We start from the raw sequence: 19,775 nt of genomic DNA, 5'->3' as shown, positions 1-19,775 counted from the left end.
TTAATTGAAAACTCATCATTTGAAGATTTTATTTCAATTGTGATAAACGCTTAAAATATTATATATAATGGATAAAGATTTAAGAATATATTGAATGGAAGATATGATGCATCTTACTTAGCACATGCTCATAGTATTTGAAGCGCATGTGGTAGTCTAAGCCTTAAGGTCTTGTCAAGAGCTTGGTGGAAGACAAGAAAATCATACTAATTCCTAAATTCCACTCCAAATTGCAACATTCTAACCTCACTTTCTCCCATTTAATTCTTCAAGCCACTAGGAATGAGGATATACCTTCATTATTTGCCACTTTAATCTTTTTTTGTTTATCTTTAATACTAATATTATTTTTTCATTAAATTTATTAATTAAAAGTTATGTTTATTATAAGTTTAGAATTTCTTTTAAATTTAATCCGAGAAACAAACATTTACAAAAAATATACTCCATTTTTTCACTTGTTCATTTAGTCATATATATATATATATATATATATATATATATATATATATATATATATATATATATATATATATATCTAATTACTTGTCATTTTAGGATTTTAAAATAAAAGACAGAAAGTTGTGTATATTATCAAACTATTTTTCTAATAAGGCCTAATCACTCAAAAAACCCTCACCTTTAATTTTTTTTTTCAATTCCACCCCGACGTTGAAAATTTGTCAATTTTACCCACTTTTGAATTTTCTGTTTTCAATTGTACCCCAATTTTTTTAATTTTTGTTAATTTTTTAACTTAAATGATGAAATCATTCAATTAACTAAGTTTAAACATGAAATTAAATTCTTTTTTATTCAAAAAAGTACAAATAAGTCCTTTATTTTTAAAAACTAACTAAAACCCATAATCATATTAACACTAACTTAAATTCTTAATTAATTTAACTAAATTTAAATAAATTTTAAAAACGTACAATTAATATATGCTAGACATGGAGAATGTTTTAAACAAATTTCCAAACGAAAAAGACGTTAATTTAATTTTTCAGGGTACAATTGAAACACAAAAATACAAAATAGGGTAAAATTGACAAATTTTCAACGTCAGGGTATGATTGAAAAGGGGCTAAAAGGTCGGGTTTTTTTAAGATATTAGACCTTCTAATAAAGTACAAATCTTAATCAAATATATAGCATTCGCACATTGATATCTGATTTTAATAACTACGTCAATGATATCTTTAGCACTTAAGATTCCTTTCTTAATAAATGGACAACAAACCTTTAATAAATAAAAAATAAAACAAATATTTCGAAAAATAAATACTAACAAATAATAAAGTGTAATTTTTTAAAAATAAAACTATCATATTTCTTACACGATTTCATCTTTATTGTAAAAATGTCTTTCATATATCTTCGAGTATTCGTGATAAATTGGATTTAATATTTATTTCGTCAAAAAATTAATTTATGATAAAAAAATGAATTGACTATTTATTATTATATGATAAAATTGAAATAATATAAAAAAAGAAAATGCTATTTAACACACCATTTTGTACCATTTTTATTATTCCTCCTTAAGTGGCAGGATTTATTTCATCTAATTACCCTCCAAAAGTGTATATCTCAAAAAACCAATTTTTAATGAATCCACTAATTTGTTACCACGTCAGATAGATCGAAAAAAATTAGGTTAAAAAAAAGAGTTATGCAGCATTACTCATAAAAAAATGGCTTCCGATAACAATAAAAGTAAATTATTAAGGACGGTCGAAACAAACGATTACGATCTTATTTTTAAGACTTTTTGTTAAAATTTAATATATTTATTAATGGCTGCTAATTTTCACAGCAGTGGTAGTAAATCGGGTGATTTCCGTGGGAGATAGGAGAAATTCTTAGGTAGACTCGGTCTACCACGTCATCCGTAGACCAAACCTATCACATTATGACACGTCATTAAAATGATGGCAATCTTGTAATATTACTATTCAAAGGTGTAAATAAGTAAAAAATGAATTTATAAGATTGCCATCATTTTAATAACGTGTCATAATATGATAGGTTAGTCTACGGATAACGTGGTAGACCGAGTCTACATAAGAATTTCTCGGGAGATAGATACATGCACTGAAGAAGCGCACGTGAGACAACAATGATCAACACGCGTCTCAGTCGCGTTGGGGAGGGGCTAATACGTAATATATATATCTATATACTATCTTATAAAAGAGAACCCAAAAACACTGTACATTGAACAGTGTTTTTGGGTTAAATTTCCAACTCTGTCCCTTGATATTTAGCATAACTGCCTCCGTACCCTTTCCTTCAATTTTATTTTTCTAATGAAATTAGGTTTAGCGGTGGTCTTCTCTTTATCGCTGCCTCTCTACCTACGCCTCTTCTTGCAATTCATTCTCCGTCGACTTTGAAGAAGATATTTATGCTTCATCAAATCACAGATCCGTCAAGGAAGAAGACAACACAGATGGATGTTGAAAGCGATCACAGTGGTTGCTCTAACTTTAGTTCTGACTCAAACATCAGCGGCAGGCGTCGAACATGTCTTTACCGATCACGTCTCAGTTTGATCCTCTTCTATTTTCCTCGACGTGTTTGCTGTCGACCTCTCTTTTTTATCTCCCTACCTCTCTCTTTAATACCTAATCATGTATGTCTTTTAGTTTGTCTTTTACTTTTTTGTTTTTCATGAATTAGTGATGATAGAAGTACTGCTCTCAATATCTCAGACTCTATTTTAATTATCTTTTAATCTTTCAGGCTGGAATACAGTAAACTATGATTTACGACGCCACTACTATTGAGAAAGCTGATCTTCTACTGTTTAGCAGGTCATATTAGCTTCCTCCTTTGTATTTTTTTGAAGAATACCTTTTTTTTATTGTGGAAAGTGCACATAAATTAATTTATAATGTTTGTAGGCAATTGATCCAATAACATGCAAATGCCTGTACAAAATGCTTAATCGAGATGTATTTTATGAATAAATGGCACACTTCTACTGGGAAAGAGGTAATTATAAACTGATTTGGCTATTTATATACAATTTTGAGCTCAATTTGTTTAGTTTTTTTTTTTTTGGTATTGAAGTCAAATTGTATTTGATTTGCGCAGCATTTTTATATAGTGGACGATTACGAGAGATGATAAACTGAAAAATTGCTATTTTTTCAGAATCTAATGATTGTGCTAGATGATAAACTGAGGCAATCAAGTGAGTTTCTTCATTATTGATGTAATGCAATGAATATATGGTTCATTTATGGTTCAATAAAAGAATTTTGATGCATTTTAGCGTTGGTTATATGAAAATCGAATGAGCAGTTATGGAGCAGATGTGTGGATATACTGTGCATTGGCATTGATGGAAAAATTTGAATGGGCTCAAGGTTATAGAAAACATTTTTGTTTGCTTTATATGGATTATAAGAATGGTCTTGCCCGACACCCAAAATCTTTACCATATTGTTAATTGCGTTGTCCTTCATCGGAATTTTAAGAGCTTTTTTTTGATAATGTAAATTGACAGTATCATTGGTTACTTTGAATCTTTCGCAGGCTGCCGGTGCGATGTCAACAAAAATTGGTAAGTTGTGCAATCTGTTAAGCTCCTCATGCCATATGTCTAAAAGTTTGTCTTTGAGTTCTTGCCTTAATCATTATATTTCATGTGTTTTGTGGCCTGTTAGTCAGAGATTATATTTTTGGTTTTTCCCTCTTCATGTTTGGTTGTATTTGGTTGTATTGTGTATATTTAATATTTAATGCTTGTGCGAGGTATGCGTGGCTAGCATCGTTGGCAGGCAATTTTTTTTGTAATGTGAATAATTGATTAATTTTTCCAAAAACAACAAGAAGAAAGTTATATTTTTGATGTGTATGGACATTTGCATTGCTCTATGCGACTAATCTCAGTGTAATGATCTTGGAATGCATCAACTTGATGATGTGGATGAGCTCTTTTTAAAACAATGATGCTAGCCACGCATATGAAAAAAAAATCAAAAGTTTATTTCTAAAAATATTTGCAGCTTCTTTATTAGTTTACTCTTTTTGCTCCCCTCATCAATTACATTTAATTTAAGGCACGTCCTGGCATTTGTCCAATGTCACTCGCACATATTCAATCTTAACTTAGATAGAACATAGGCTTTCAATCCTTTCAGTTCTTGTGCTAAAATTCATGTTCAATTGCTTTTAAATTTATTTTTCTGTCAATTTCTTGATTGCAGAGAAGGATTACCTTTGCCTATATGGATTTTTCAATGAATAGTAGGATCAATCTGGCTGCTGAAGAGGTGCCTCCGGAACATCCATAGCCTTCTTTGGGTATTATTTTGCTAGAGATGGAATGCAAAAAAAGGATTATTGGTTGCAGTTCATAGTGATGCATGGTTGGTTGCCGTGTCCTTTTATTTTGAGGCTAGATTTGGATTTGACTAACCTGATAGGTAATTCATTTTCTCATTCGACAACTTATTTGTGTGCTACTATGCATCTGTTGAATTTTTAGTCCCTTAGGATTTTTACCATCAATAGGCATGGAGACTTTGTCATTGTTAATTTTCAGCTTTTATATGATGTCAATGTGGAAGGATAATGATTCTGAATAAGCAAATTCATTATCAGTTTTAACAAATATCACCAGGCTGTTAATTATGAGTTTTATGTTGGCTTGCGCCTCGATATGATATTTGAAGGGAAAGACTCATGAAAGAAGGTACCTCGATTTTTTGTTTTCTGATTATGTTGCCTTTTGTGTTTCTGAATTGATCATTTTTTCTGCATAAACTCATTGACTAGCAATCTATAAACCTGTTGCTGCTATCTATTTTCTTGAGCATGTGTACTAATAAATATATCCGAGGTAGCTAATTTTGGAATTGGTTTTGAATATAAAAGGTTCCCCATTCAATTTCCGGCTTTACAATTTTTATGAATATCTGCAAAACTCATACGTTATATGATGTATAAGTATCTATCGCATGAAGCTCTCCAACAAATTAAGTTGGTCTCTTGGGAGTTCTTCCTAGCGTCGTATGCTTAAATTAATGTACACTTACGAATTTGGGTTTACTTTATGGAGTTCTTTAATTTATGAATAATAGGCACAAACTGAAAAGGTTCTTGAGGAAAATACAAATTTTATTTGAGCCAGATCGTTAATAATATTTTGATGCGGCATTACTTATGATGTTTGTTTCATGTTCTTTCCATGTTTCAGAAACAAATATGCCCTTAAAAGTCTGCCAAGGCATGCAACCTGGATTCGCTTAAGTGATTTTGTCGAAGCTTTGCCTGAACTGAACTCTTTTGATTCTTAATCTGATAAGCAACAGATGTCTTAATATTATCTTCCCAATTGACCTGGATTTGACATGTTGAGATTGATTGTTTTTCAGGAGAAAGTACTAATTAGTAGTTAATAATTTTAAGCTTTTATTTATATTTTATTCCATAGGCTGTGTAAGATAATACCAATTTTATATTTAATTGTTAATTATGGATTATTACTTAATCTTTTATTACGCATTTATTATTAGATATTTGTAAATTGTGTATTATCTTTTTTAGTTGTTATACTTTAAATTTAGAAATAGTTATCCCGAAGCAACGCGAGGGTTTCGTACTAGTATATATATATATTCAAAACTGGATTAAAAAATTGAAATGTTTTGTTAAAATAACCCATGTACGAAATTAATAAATTAGAAACTACAAATAATTGATTGTGATTATAGTAAGCTCCCTTAACCAGACAAAACCCACATTAACACAGAGACAGAGAGAGAGAGAGCGGTGTATTAGGCTTTGGAGTTGGCCTTCCATGCCACGGTAATGGAGCCTGAATCTGGACTTCCTTCTAATCCTTCTCAGGTTTTTCTTTTTATTTTTTCAATTAATATCATTTCAATTCATCATACTTTCATTTTGTTGATTTGTGTTTTTTTGCTTGTTTTGATGCTTATTATCTATTGAACACAATTGGGTTTTTGCTAATGTAAATGAAAGTTATGTTTTTTAAATGGTTATTAGTAGATTGGATATGGGAATTCGTTGGTTTTCTTGCTTCATTCAGTGAATTTACTGATTGAGAATTTTGAGATCTTATGTTTGTCCTGTTGTTGAATTTTGAAGCTTTTGACTATGTTTAATCTATTTTGAGATGGGTTTTTATTGATTAGTCCTATAATTTTACATGTCAGCTTTTGTAAGTGAGCTTTGGCATACTGTTTTAATTGTTGTTTGTGTGGTTAGTTTAATTAGTTTATGTGTTGTAGAGGCTGTAAGTGTCTCCATTTAATGAAGGAAAACTGGAAAAGTGATGACTTTTTCTGTTTCTAGAATATTAAGGTTGTTGGATTTTGGCTTTCTTTCTACTATATCAGAATTTAAATATAGGCTTCAATCTGGGTTCTTGGTGCTGTATAAATCACAGACAGGATTTTTGACAAGTTGAGTCCTTGATAATAAGTATGAATCAGAGTGCCAAACCAAGAGTTTAATTTTTGCTGGTTATATGCTTCAATAAAGGCCGAATTCTCAGTAGCATCGGTTTTAGCAACAACAGCTCTCTTTAATTATTTTATTCGAGACCTAGAATCTAATAATGAGATCACCTCCACAGTCAATGACTTGCTTATATTATAAACAATCAGATGCCCACATCTATGTATTAACTAGAAAAACTGAAAAAACCTTTCTGGGAAGAGAAGGTTCCATGTAATCAGTTTGATCAATGAATAACCGAAAGCTGCAGAGCATTAGGGCTTAGCGATGCTGATGTTATTCATTTCATCTCTTTTTCTGCTTATGATTTTCCTTGTTCCCTTGGTACTTTTTGGAACATGTATTGTAGGGAAAACCTGTTATATTGCTGGCCTTAACCACAGTACACGTGATTGTAATTTGCTTTGTTACACATATTTATATTTCCCGAGTACGCCAGTTCTTGTGATCTGCAATAAGTTTTAATAAATGCATAAGCATTACCTTTAGTTCAGTTAATGTTTTTTTTAAGCTCTAACCATTGTCTGCCAATGCAGCTTTCATGGGTCAATCTGTCCAGGAATCTAATATTAGCATATCAAAGCTTTGGCGTTGTATATGGAGATCTAAGTACTTCACCACTCTATGTTTTTTCAAGCACATTTACGGGCAAGCTGCGGAAGCATGAGGATGAGGAAGTAATATTTGGTGCATTTTCTTTGATTTTTTGGACCCTGACACTGTTGCCTTTGATTAAGTACGTTTTTATTTTATTGAGCGCAGATGATAACGGTGAAGGTAAGACAACTTATTTAAGTCGTATTTTCTTCCATGGGAAACAATTTTAAATATTATTTCCTGATATCTTTGGTTAATGTTTCATGTCAGGTGGCACATTTGCTCTCTATTCTCTGCTTTGCAGGCATGCAAAGCTTAGTTTACTTCCCAATCAACAAGCAGCTGATGAGGAGCTCTCAACCTACAAATATGGTCCATCATCACTGAGTACCAGCTCTTCTGTACTGAAGAGATTTTTGGAAAAGCATAAGAGGCTGAGAACTGCCCTGCTTGTTGTGGTACTATTTGGTGCTTGCATGGTTATAGGAGATGGCGTGCTTACCCCAGCAATATCAGGTAAATGGGTGCTATGGGCTTGGTAGTGATGTTTTAGTACACAATCTTCATGGATATGTTGTGTCTGTCTCTATATGTCAAAAAAATTCACTTTTTCAACCATGGGTGGACTATAGGAAAATTTATCACATCCATCGTTCTCCAGGATCATTTACGCGGTCATGAATTCTTTATGTATGAATACGGGCAGCTGAATTTGTGCAAATATAGTTAATGTAGCCCATAAAGCTTACATCTTACCAGTGTACATAAGGCTGTAGATTATTTCCATGTTTGTCGTACAAGAATGAATCATCCTGTAATAGCATCAGTGATTATTTTGAAGGCTGTGCTGGCCTATGACATGCTTTATTCTTCTGCAGTCCTTATTGTCGTAGATTATATTTCACCTTATGCTGATATGTCATTTTTCAGTAGACCTTGCAGACTTATCTTTTTAATTTCTAATCTGGGCATGGCAAGAGCAGCGGTTCTCTTCCCCAGTTCACTAAAGCTTGTTAATGGATAACTTTGTTATCTTATAGAAATCATTCTCTTGCAGTTTTATCATCAGTATCGGGGCTAGAAGTTACTGCGGCTAAGTTAACAAAGGGTAACTGTTTGTCAGTTTGAACCACTTTCTTATAAATTTTTTTGCTTTATATGGTGCATATTTATATCCTTGCACATTCTGATAGGCACCATATCTGTTGTTCTTTCTTAACTATCCTTGTTACGATTGTTAGGTGAACTCGTCTTGCTTGCCTGCGTCATTTTGGTGGGCCTTTTCGCTCTTCAGCATGTTGGTACTCACAGGGTAGCTTTTCTGTTTGCACCTATTGTAATTATCTGGCTGTTCTCTATATTTTCCATTGGATTGTACAACATTATACACTGGAATCCGAGGGTTGTCCGTGCAATTTCTCCCTCTTATATTATCAAGTTCTTCAGTCAGACTGGTAAAGATGGTTGGATTTCTCTTGGAGGGATCCTTCTTTCCATAACTGGTATGTTGGATACAAGCGATGTAGTAAGCTTGCATGATACTGCACTGATATGCATGGCTGCATTAAATACATTTAAATTGATGGAATCTTACTATGTGGGTTGATTTGTAGCATATGATTATATGGACATATCTTACATTGGTTCGTTAAAATAGTATTTAGTCTTATGAAGAACTTTTTAAGTTACTTGAAATTGTCGATTCAGTGTTATATGCTTCCAATTCTAGTACACCGACTTTTAAGAGCTTTCTTTATCTCACCAGGAACTGAAGCTATGTTTGCTGACCTTGGCCATTTTACTGCCTTGTCTATCAGGGTAAGAATACAGCTTGACCTGTCTTCTTTGCTGTAAAGTGTATTACTTCAACTCTTTTTTAAAGCGATATTTACGAATTGTTTTCTTAACTGTGCAGCTAGCATTTGCATTTGTTATATACCCTTGTCTGGTGGTACAATATATGGGTCAAGCTGCATTTCTATCTAAAAACCCTCTCTCTATTCGAAACAGTTTCTATGACTCAATACCCGGTATGTAATATGATCTTCAATTAGTTTTGCTTCCAGCATTCTTCATCTATGTTCATCTGGGATGTCCTTTTTGCATATTGCAGATCCTGTATTCTGGCCAGTCTTTGTTATTGCAACCCTTGCAGCTATTGTTGGGAGTCAGGCTGTTATTACTGCTACTTTCTCCATTGTTAAGCAGTGCCATGCCCTTGGTTGTTTTCCAAGAGTTAAAGTTGTTCACACCTCGAAACACATATATGGACAAATCTACATCCCTGAAATAAACTGGATCCTCATGATCCTGACCCTATCCATTACTTTGGGATTTCAAGACACAACTCTGATTGGAAATGCTTACGGTAATTCTCTCCTCTAATATGTGTGTGCGCGCGCGCATGCTGAGATTATAAGACATTTGCTTTCATTGGTTGTGCAATCATTTAGCATGTGTAGCTCTTTCAAGCTTATAAGAGGTGTATAAGGTTTTTATCAGCGAATAACGGTCTTTGTCATCTCTCCGTTTGCTGCCTCTCAAGTCTCAACTTTATGTGATATTGCACAGATAATCAAGTTGCTGTATAAGTTTTTGAAAACAGCAGCTTATTAAGTTTCGACTTGTCGATTCCTCAAAAAAAAAAAAAAAAAAAGTTTCGACTTGTCGTTTTAGAAGGAATACAGAGTGGGATGCAAACATCTAAATTGTTTACATTCACTTACCTTTTTACAGTTTTCCCTACTTCTAGTATTTACATGAGTAAGTTACTTGAATGTGACAGTGTTTTCTTTTCTCAGGACTTGCATGCATGACAGTTATGTTCGTCACAACATTTCTCATGTCGCTTGTCATAATCTTCGTTTGGCAGAAAAGTATATTTCTGGCTGCATCCTTCCTACTATTTTTCTGGTTCATTGAGGGTCTCTACCTTTCGGCTGCTTTAATGAAAGTACCCCAGGGTGGGTGGGCACCACTCGTCCTCTCGGCCATATTTATGCTCATCATGTTCATTTGGCATTATGGGACTCGGAAAAAATACAACTTTGATCTGCACAACAAAGTTTCCTTGAAATGGTTACTAGGTTTGGGCCCCAGCCTTGGCATTGTCCGTGTGCCTGGTATAGGCCTTATATACTCCGAATTGGCCACAGGAGTGCCTGCAATCTTCTCCCATTTCGTAACTAACCTTCCTGCATTTCACAAGGTTCTAGTGTTCGTTTGTGTAAAATCAGTCCCTGTTCCATATGTTTCTCCTGAAGAACGCTTTCTCATTGGCCGTGTATGCCCAAGACCATATCGCATGTATAGGTGCATTGTGAGGTATGGATACAAGGATATCCAGCGAGATGATGGAGATTTTGAAAATTTGCTTATACAGAGCATAGCTGAGTTCATCCAGATGGAAGCAGTGGAACCACAGTTTTCTAGCTCTGAGACCCCATCACTTGATGGTCGAATGGCCGTTATGAGTACGAGATCTGTACAATCAAGCATGAGTTTAATAGTAACCGAGCAAGACAATATTAGCATCGACTCTATCCAAAGCAGCAAATCTATAACCCTACAGAGTCTTCGATCTGCTTATGAAGATGATAATCCGCAGATCAGAAGGCGCCAAGTGAGGTTTCAGTTACCACCAAGTCCTGGGATGGATCCTGCAGTTAAAGACGAGTTGCTAGATTTAGTTCAGGCTAAGGATGCGGGTGTTGCCTATATAATGGGACACTCATATGTCAAGGCTCGGAGAAATTCCTCGTATTTGAAGAAGCTTGCTATCGATATGGGATATTCATTTCTTCGAAAGAACTGCAGAGGCCCTTCTGTGGCACTTAACATTCCTCACATCAGCCTTATTGAAGTGGGCATGATCTACTATGTCTAGTTGTTTCGAGAGACTTCATTGTCTCATTGACCTTAGGCGCGTGGTCGTGTTTAAAGCACGGGGATTACAGAAGTGTTCATGAAAGGTAACAACAGTATGCTGTTTTGATAGATATGTTCTGCTAAACAAAGTCCTTGATCTATTTTCCCATCTGTAGATAACATTCTGCAATGTTCAATCATATTATGAATTATTTAGGTTTTTCACTTGAATAATGTTGTTATTAAAAGGAAAAAAGAAGGATAAAAGGAAAAATGATTCAGTTTTGATTTTGTTGTTGCTTTTAAATTATGCTTTTCAACTTGGAACAAAAGATCAAAAAGGCAAAGTTGGTGACTTTGAACAAAAACACCCTTAAAACAGGTGTTTTGTCTCGTTTTATCCCTTTTAAACTCCAAATGTTCCGGTAGTTTATTGTTGCCTTAGCTTCTACCGCTCCAATTATTTGAGCCAAATTAACCGATCAGTGGGTGTTTTTGTTCAAATCCATGAACTTGTTCTTAATTGATATTTTATGCCAAATTAAGAGGGTAAAATGAACGTTTGTTGAATTATTTTTCTTAAAATGATATCTTATAAAAAGAATTTGCAGGACCTTTTGATGGTTTTATGTAGTGGGCAGTAATAGGAAGCAGAAAAACTAATAATTTTTGTGGCTAAAACTAAAAGATAAGCAGAAGCTGAGGAACTGAAAATGATGTTCCTCAAGTTCAATTAAAGTAATGAAAAGAAGTGGGAGTGGTTGGTGACACAATCCAATATTTGTTTCATTAGCAGATGGATAAGTACTATGAAACTGCCAAAAAGCAGGTAGAAAAAACAAGCATCATATATCTTTTTTTTTTTATCAAGAGTAATAAATTAATAAAAAAGGCTTGAGATTTCTTGTAAAACAATAAAATGAGAAGTCTGGCGGTACTCAAACTTTGAAGCATAAAAAAAGTGCCCACCAAGCAGTAGAATTCCTCAAAATGAGAAGTCTGTTTCTCTTCTTGCAGTCTAATACATTAAGCATCAATAAACTCCTAGAGAACATCGAGGAGATCTATGCAATTTTCAATGGTAATAGTGTCAAAAAAAACTTCTTCAGCGCGCAGTGAACCACCGGTGCCATTGGGGAGCACTTTGAGCAGTTGCAGCTCAAAACTGGGACCTAGATGCCACATATGCCTGGTGCTTAAAGTGCCATGCCGGACCAAACATAAATTCCCATTCCTCAAAGCAAGTAAAAAGGAATCAGAAGCGGGTAACTTAGTCTCAAAGTCCACCAGAGACCTTTTGGAAGGACTTCCCATATTGTCCAACTGAATCGCCCAAAACAATGCTTTCTCATCATAAAAACAATTAGGCACATCATGACGCATCTTGTAAAAATATCCATGAACACAGCAGGGGTGCAAACATCAAGATCCTCGCTGAGTAGCCAGGAGAGAGACTGGGGGTTGAAAGCACAAAAGCCGTAACGATTTTGTACAATTATGAAGTTGTTGTCCAAAGAAACATGGACTACCAGCTGAACTTACACATGAAGTTGATTCCATTTGGAGGATTCGGTAAGGGATCCCAAGTGTAAGGGTTCAGTTTTAGAATAATGACCTCCAAAAACATAAACTTTTCCATTAACTGACACCGCACCATGACAGGTTCGTCCGGCAATCATGGAAGAGACTCTTCTCCACTCACTAAGAGGAGACTCAGTATGAAGGAGATAAACCTCTGATTTATAGCCAGATTTCCGCTTCAAACTAAATATATCTCTCTCCTCCATATCAAAGATCCCTCCGATATAGTATATGGATGAACCCACCCTCACGGAAGTGCCCTCCTCGGGAGGCATATATCTCACGCAAAATCTTTACCGGTATAGAGGACAAAGAAGATGTTTCGTTGAGATCGGCACTGTACCAATGGTGTCGATACACACTATCTGACAGTGACACCAAGACATGTAAGAAAATTTGATTATCAACGGCGGATGCGGATGCGGAGGCCTCTTCTTCCACTTTTCTAATCTTTCCTGCAGGTGAAGCCTCTTTCCCCACGAATTCTTCTGCCTTTCGCACCATTTTTTGCTCAACATTAATGGGAGGCTCCGCCATTTCTTACCGGCACAGGACTAGCTATCCGGGTGTAGTTAAAATATTCAAATCCAAATGTTATTCTGTTCTTCTTAAATTAATAGATTCTATTTCAAACATTTTTATCCAAATATTATAGGCACTTAATTATTACTTGAATAATAATTATTATCTATACCTTATTAATTATAATTTATTGTTTAATGAAAAAACAAAAGATACTAAAAGAGGCAAAGTTAATAATTAATTAAAAAAATAGATAAATTTAATTTTTCAATATTTGTGTTATTAAATATACTAGTTTCGAATTACGTGCTACGCACGTGGCTCGTAACGTGACTCATCAATTTATACTATATTTTTTTATCACTATATTAAATTTGTTAGAATTTTTGATAGAAATAAAAACAATACTTCAACTGATATATTTTAAAAACTAATTAAATTAATATATTTTTAATTTAATATATATGTTTAATAAATTATATAGTTGTAAGGGATCAAGAAACAATCATTATTTTTTATTTTTGATACAAATTATGGAGTACTTTTTATAAATACATTATTATAGTAGTAATAGCAACTTATTTACTAAATTAATTAATAATTTATTTTAAATAAATTGATAGTGCAACTCTGTAATTAATAAAGAAAGTAATTATTATATTTGAAAATATAAATTTGTAAATTAATTTAGTCTTCTTTCAAATAAAGTAGCATTGAGAGTTTGATGTTACAAAATAAAATATATCCAAATCTTTTGTTTTCCTATGTCCATATTACTATAACACTGCAAGTTGGCGTCAATTCAAACACTTAGAGCATATCCAATGCACTCTCTAAATATATCAAACTCTTTAATTTAGAGAGTTTCATGCAAAATTTGAAGTCCAATGTACTCTTCATAATTTAAATTTAAAGAAGAGAGTGAGTTTGGCTCTCCACATGTGGAGAGTCAAATTCACTCTCTATTTCTTATCTTTTCAATAAAATTTCAAATTCAAAATATATAGACTATCTTTTTATTTTTAAAAATATATGTTTTGATTTTATTTTAATATAAAAAATTATAGAAATAAAAATTATAATAAAAAAAATAAATATAATAATTAAATAAATTAATACTTATTGAATAAAACGTTATATTTAGAGAGTCTATTGGAAATAAAATTAAAAAATATACTCTTTATATGTAAGATGCTCTCTATTTTATAAAATATACTCTTTAAAATAGAGAGTACCATTGGAGATGCTTTTAGGAAGTTGTAATACTCTAATAGACTAATATTATTAAGCTACATTTTAGAGTGATTCCGTATTTATATAGTAAGTTTTAGTGGATCTTTTACTTTCCTAGTCCCGTATTTATAGAGTAAGTTTTAGTCAATTTTTTACTTTCCTAGTTAAAATCAAATTTCTTAATTTCTTATCTAAAGCAATTTGACTACTCTAATTATTTAATAAATTAAATTACTATACTACTACTTTAAATGACCATAAAACCTTTCATTAAATAACCAATTAGTAATAAATTAAAAAGGATTATTACGTAAATTTGTCTGCCCCCCATCCGTGCTTTTATATATAGTATAGATATAGATTTAGACGGAAGAAGGGAGTGTATAATTAGAGTTTATTGCTGAAGAAATTACATTTGTTAGAATCTAAATCAAGCTTATTTGAAGATTAGACATCTGCTAACAGCAAATGTACACAAGGCAACAGAAGAGCGGCTTTTATTCTTCCTTTTTTCTGGTCAGATTTAGAGTTAACCAAAAAAAGAAACTTCAATTATTGGGTAAATAGACTCTTGACCACAACATCGTCACTAATCATAGCCACATCTGCATTATCAAAGTTGAGTCTGCACCTAACCTTCTTATTCCTGAGAAACAAAAAAGAAACAGTCAACTGCTGTAATTCACGTAGCACGGACACTTCATTCAACCAACATTTCTCGTTTCAGAAACGTGTCGGAAACTTGATATTTCAAACATGAAACTTCATTTTTAACATAGGACACTTTGAAATGACACCGTCTTTTGGTGACCATGTCCAATGTCCGTTTCCATGCTACCTAGGCTGTAATGAAATTCAAACTGACTACTAAGCATTCATACCTTTTTAACCGCTGATTGATGGTTACAAGTTGTGTTGAAGGAGTTTCGTAAGGGTAAATACTCTTTCCAACAATTGCATAATAGCTTCTACTCATATTTGAACTAAAGTCATCCTGTTGAAAAAAAAAACACAGATTCTATAAAGACACGAATTAGCAAATTGTAAGACTTTATGATATTAACTAGGTAGAGATGTTGCTTACCTTCGACAATCGAACTGGCGAGACATAGACATTATGTGTTGGAGATATTTTTCTTGGAGACATGTCAGGAAGGTTTCGAAATGAAGACATTTCATTTGAAGTTGGAGTTCGATCATCTAAGCAGAAAAGAAAAACAAAAGCTTAATTCAGGAAAAAAAAAATCTATTGAAATGGCAAGAACATAATCTACGTTCACAGAAACTTGACGAGTCCTATATTTCGACATTTTTTCCGTTTTCGTATCCAGCAACATCGAACATACCAGAAAGCATACCAGTATTCTTGATGTCAGAATCTTCAGTTTGTGGTTCTGCATTATGAATCTCATCCAAGAAAGATTTGGCACTTGGAAGAAAAATTTTGTTGTACAATGTAACAAGCTCAGGAAATTGGCCCCTGTTTTTCTGTTTCAGCATAAAAGGATTAGAATTCCTGAAGAAAAAAAAGGCTGTTTATAGAAACTAAAATTGACATTTACCTCTTGGTTGCCTGATACAGAACATAAAACTTGATATCTAAATTGCAATTGCTTCATATAGGTGTCAAGAATTTGTTTCAAACTCAGATTTATTCCGGACATCTGTAATTCAAAAACAGATAAGTATTGAAAAATAAATTAGCAGAACATAAGTATGAATCTAGTAAGATTAATACTAACCTTTGCAAGAACATAAAAGCAGCAGATAAGTATTTGATAAGTCTGTCGATTAAAGAAAAGTTCGGTTCTTCGATTGAGGATTCGTTGGAAAAGAATATATACTTTGTTCCTCAACTGTTGAGATAGGTTTAGCCTTTCAGCTATATTTTGTATTCTGATAGCAGCTAACTTTTCCATCTGTAAAATGAAAACAAACCTGTTTCAGTGTTTCCGTCGTAAATTAGGGTACATGTGAATTCGGATGCTGTACCTTTCGGAAAAGAACAGTGATCGATGTGTTTGAGCATGCACACTCAGCAGGCGCCTTTGATTGTGCTGGGCTGCAGATAGTTGCATATTCAAAATTTACATCAGATAGATTAATCTAATTGAATACACCGATTATGCTCCGAAATTTCGAAAACACTTGCCTTGTAAATGCCTTTTTTAAAGACGACACTGATGTTGGTGTTGGCGGATAATTACTGGAATTCTGGTCAATCTCCATATCATCCTGTTCAGCACAAGCGCTGCTTGAAGACATAGATACTCTATCCTGAGCTTCAAAATAGTAAAACAAGATAAGATTATCACGTGAACAGAATTACTGAAACGGAAAACGTTGAAACTGGAAACAGCAAGATGATATTATTTTACAAGGATTGGTTATAAACATGAACTTCCAGAGTTTCTAATTTTTTCTAGAAACGAAAAAAAAAATTAAAATGTAGGACTCGACAAGTTTACCTGGAGAAACACTTTGCTTCTGCAATACAGTGGAGTAAACCAAGCCTCCTGAATATACAGGATTACGCCAAGAAATAGCTTCAAGCGATGGAATTGGTTCGCCTAGAAGCTGAAGTCGACGTATCTCCTCGGAAAGATCTGGTTTTGCAACAATCAAAGAACTATACAATGATGAACCTTTCTCCCACACTCTCATCTCTAGCAGCTGTTCTTCCAGAGAATTAAGATGACGTCTCAATTCTCTAGGAAGCGATGGCTCATAGATTATCAAACTCTGAATCACTTTACATAGATCAAAAGCTGTTATTCCTGTTCTTTCAAACAACATAGAAAGCAGCATACCGTTTCCGGTATCCGCTGCAGATACTAATTCTGCAGAACAACTAAGCAGACATCTATGGAACCTTTCATTACCAAGCAATCCACTTAAATCGCTAGGTTTCGATTTTTCAGTTTCTGATTGACAAATTGATTCCAGAACTTTGTAGTATAACTTGATAGCTTCACTCCGTCTCTGCTCTGACCAGAGACTTTCCATCAAATTGAGATCTTGCAGAGTTGTAAGAACTCGCTGTTCAGCTAGTCTACTTGTCGGAAATAAAGCTGACAGTACGATATTGGCTCTTCTTATCACCTCGTTAACTATACTCGTGTCGCGAATCACTAGCAGATCCTGCAATTCTGATGATGGATCTGAAGGAAGTGGAGAAATAACCGTTTGAAGCCATGTTCTTGTATTCCGGGCTCTTTTCATCGGAGTTGGTGTCGTTACATTCGACCCAGAAGGAGATTGTAACAAACGGAATGCATCTTCTATGGATTCTGTTTCGTCAATTTTTCTCTGTTCAATTCAATGTAATCTCAATAACAATTAAAAAAAATCGGAAATTATACTAATAGAACTGAAACAGATTATAAATATAAAGTTTCGGAGTTTGTACCCCGAAACTAAGACTGAATAAGTTTCCGTGCAACATTATTAATGCATACATACCTTCATAACCCTGATATCAGGAGTGGCTTGTGATGAATTTTTGTCCATTCAATTAGCTTAATCTGTAAGATTGGAATATAAAACTGTTTAGTGAATAGAATTGTTTAAACTAATTTTGAATGTATCAGAAAAATAGCTCATCAGTCCATAAATAATACTGTAAAATCTCGAGTTTGAATTCTATTTTCGCCAATTCCGGTCAAGATATGAGCGATCAGAGTAATTAAAAAAATTCAGAAAGCCAAACAAAAATTGGAAATTAGAAGATCAAACAAAATTTACACTGTATCATAATCAAGAAACCATATATAATTCTGTGACCCAATTGCAGAAATTTTGAAAATAAAGGATAAATAATAATATGTACTCACGAGAAGATTGGAATTTATGATGATCAGCTGGGAATTAGATAAAAAAAATGGTGAATCTTTAAGGAGAAGGAAGGGGAAGAAAAAGAAGAAGGATTGTAATGATCCTGTGTGCGATATATTTGGCGGGTAAAAAGATGAGGTGGCAAAGTGCAGCTTATTTGGCGCGTCTCCTATAAGCCGTGAGAAAGAGATAATAGTAAAAGTCGTTAATATTCCCGCCAAATCATTCTCCTGTTAAATATTTCACCTAGACAGTAATTTTTTTTGATAAAAGTTGCAACAATATTACAGTTTTGGTAGTTCTATTCTATCAATTTCAGTTTCCACTTCTAATCCATTGTGCTATGCACGTGGCTCGTAACGTAACTCGTTAATGTACATATTAGTAAATTTATTATAATTATATCAATTTTTTATTTAAAATTAATAGTAAATTAGTTAAGAATTTTTGTAAAAGTAACTATAATATATTTGGTTATTAAATTATTTTTTTTGGTTTTATAATAACCATAATTAAATAATTAACTTAATTTTATTAATAATATCTTTAAAAATAATAATATAGAAATTTAAATAATAATATATTGACCAAATACAGTATTTTAATTTTGTAGTTAAATCAAACTAAAAGATAGGTATTCCTACTAATTTGGAGATAATTTAGCTATTTTTTACATATTAAAAATTAAATTGGAGATAATTTAGCTACCTAATCTAATTAGGACTTTAATTACAATAGTGATTAATTAAATAACTAATTAGTTAATGACTATAAAACCTTTATTTAGTAATAAACTGAAAAGGATTATTTAGTAAATTTGCATGTCCCCCCCCATCCGTGCTTTTATATATAGTACTAGTTTTTCGCCACGTGCTACGCACGTGAGCGATATATACGTGATCCGTTATAAAAATTTAATATTTAATAAATAATTATAGATATCATTAAATTAAATATTAAATAAAATGATTTTTTTTGTTGTATCTTGAGAAAATTGTTGTTAGCGTTCGGCCACGTGCTACGCACGTGAGCAATATATACGTGACCCGTTATATAAATTTAATATTTAATAAATAATTATAGATATTATTAGATTAAATATTAAATAAGATGATTTTTTTTGTTGTATCTTGAGAAAATTGTTGTTAGCCTTCGGCCACGTGCTACGCATGTGAGCGACATTTATATATTTGAAAAAAAAATTAAAATAATTCTCCATTTTTAGGCTCTATTTAAATTAGACCCTAATATTATTAATAATATAAAAAATAAAAGATATTTTAAACTTTTTTATAGGTGAAAAGAGGTCAATTTAATACTTTAGGGTACAATTGAAATATAAAAAGACAAATTAGGGTATAATTGGAGAAATTTCTACGTCAGTGTATATTTATAAAAGGGGATAAAGATGGGGGGATTTTGAGTGATTAAGCCTTTTAAAATTTGAGGACATGTTAATCCTTATTTCTTTAAAAAAAAAATTATGTTAAGATAAAACACTTACCGTCCTATTTAATCAAGCCTTTCAAATAGACTCCCATCTAACAAAGTCTTCAAATTTAAACACTTAGTGCAGAAATATGATTGAAGAGAAAAAGAAATGTATATGAGTGCTCTATTAATTTTTCTTTTTATGAAAACAG

General features: G+C 32.9%; 2 protein-coding genes and 1 long non-coding RNA gene across 11 annotated transcripts; 2 read left to right on the top strand and 1 right to left on the bottom strand.

Moving 5' to 3' along the window:
* The first annotated feature begins 2,227 nt into the window (after positions 1-2,227).
* LOC126680532 (uncharacterized) lies at positions 2,228-5,506 on the top strand. Of its 6 annotated transcripts, none has more exons than XR_007641213.2 (6): positions 2,228-2,638; positions 2,749-2,819; positions 2,910-3,000; positions 3,103-3,202; positions 3,313-3,574; positions 4,221-5,506. It is a non-coding gene; the product is annotated as an uncharacterized LOC126680532 (long non-coding RNA). The 6 variants fall into 6 exon arrangements; XR_007641215.2 differs by having other exon boundaries at positions 3,284-3,574; XR_007641214.2 differs by having other exon boundaries at positions 2,229-2,638; positions 3,103-3,377; positions 3,518-3,574.
* Positions 5,507-5,677: 171 nt separating this feature from the next.
* LOC126681041 (potassium transporter 4) lies at positions 5,678-11,187 on the top strand. The gene is made up of 9 exons (XM_050376408.2): positions 5,678-5,865; positions 7,035-7,275; positions 7,366-7,611; positions 8,153-8,203; positions 8,337-8,597; positions 8,861-8,913; positions 9,011-9,125; positions 9,209-9,463; positions 9,897-11,187. The coding sequence occupies exons 1-9, from the start codon at positions 5,827-5,829 to the stop codon at positions 10,979-10,981; spliced, it is 2,346 nt and encodes a 781-aa protein (XP_050232365.1). The 5' UTR covers positions 5,678-5,826; the 3' UTR covers positions 10,982-11,187.
* A 3,507-nt stretch (positions 11,188-14,694) lies between these two features.
* Positions 14,695-18,297, bottom strand: LOC126680452 (retinoblastoma-related protein-like). 4 transcript variants are annotated; one of them, XM_050375569.2, is made up of 11 exons: positions 18,128-18,297; positions 17,761-17,822; positions 16,767-17,607; positions 16,451-16,580; positions 16,291-16,360; positions 16,041-16,217; positions 15,861-15,962; positions 15,645-15,786; positions 15,383-15,498; positions 15,180-15,292; positions 14,695-14,944 (listed from the first exon to the last, which is right to left on the bottom strand). In XM_050375569.2, the coding sequence occupies exons 2-11, from the start codon at positions 17,806-17,808 to the stop codon at positions 14,851-14,853; spliced, it is 1,833 nt and encodes a 610-aa protein (XP_050231526.1). In that variant the 5' UTR covers positions 17,809-17,822; positions 18,128-18,297; the 3' UTR covers positions 14,695-14,850. The 4 variants fall into 4 exon arrangements, with proteins under 4 accessions (XP_050231526.1, XP_050231527.1, XP_050231530.1 ...); XM_050375570.2 differs by having other exon boundaries at positions 18,132-18,297; XM_050375573.2 differs by having other exon boundaries at positions 16,767-17,588; positions 18,132-18,297.
* Positions 18,298-19,775: the final 1,478 nt, after the last annotated feature.

Source organism: Mercurialis annua, linkage group LG5, assembly GCF_937616625.2.
Source record: "Mercurialis annua linkage group LG5, ddMerAnnu1.2, whole genome shotgun sequence".
In the NCBI taxonomy this organism is placed as follows: Eukaryota; Viridiplantae; Streptophyta; class Magnoliopsida; order Malpighiales; family Euphorbiaceae; genus Mercurialis; species Mercurialis annua.
This window is presented reverse-complemented; position numbering and strand designations above follow the sequence as displayed.

What these genes read in the sequence shown, in the direction of transcription:
- LOC126681041 (XM_050376408.2), top strand. Translation starts at nt 5,827, where the DNA reads ATGGAGCCTGAATCTGGACTTCCTTCTAATCCTTCTCAG. An exon ending in CGCAGATGATAACGGTGAAG is followed by an intron (nt 7,276 to 7,365) that starts GTAAGACAACTT and finishes GTTTCATGTCAG; the next exon opens with GTGGCACATTTGCTCTCTAT. An exon ending in TGCGGCTAAGTTAACAAAGG is followed by an intron (nt 8,204 to 8,336) that starts GTAACTGTTTGT and finishes TACGATTGTTAG; the next exon opens with GTGAACTCGTCTTGCTTGCC.
- LOC126680452 (XM_050375569.2), bottom strand. Translation starts at nt 17,808, where the DNA reads ATGGACAAAAATTCATCACAAGCCACTCCTGATATCAGGGTTATGAAG. An exon ending in TCACTGTTCTTTTCCGAAAG is followed by an intron (nt 16,218 to 16,290) that starts GTACAGCATCCG and finishes TTCATTTTACAG; the next exon opens with ATGGAAAAGTTAGCTGCTAT. An exon ending in CTGTATCAGGCAACCAAGAG is followed by an intron (nt 15,787 to 15,860) that starts GTAAATGTCAAT and finishes ATGCTGAAACAG; the next exon opens with AAAAACAGGGGCCAATTTCC.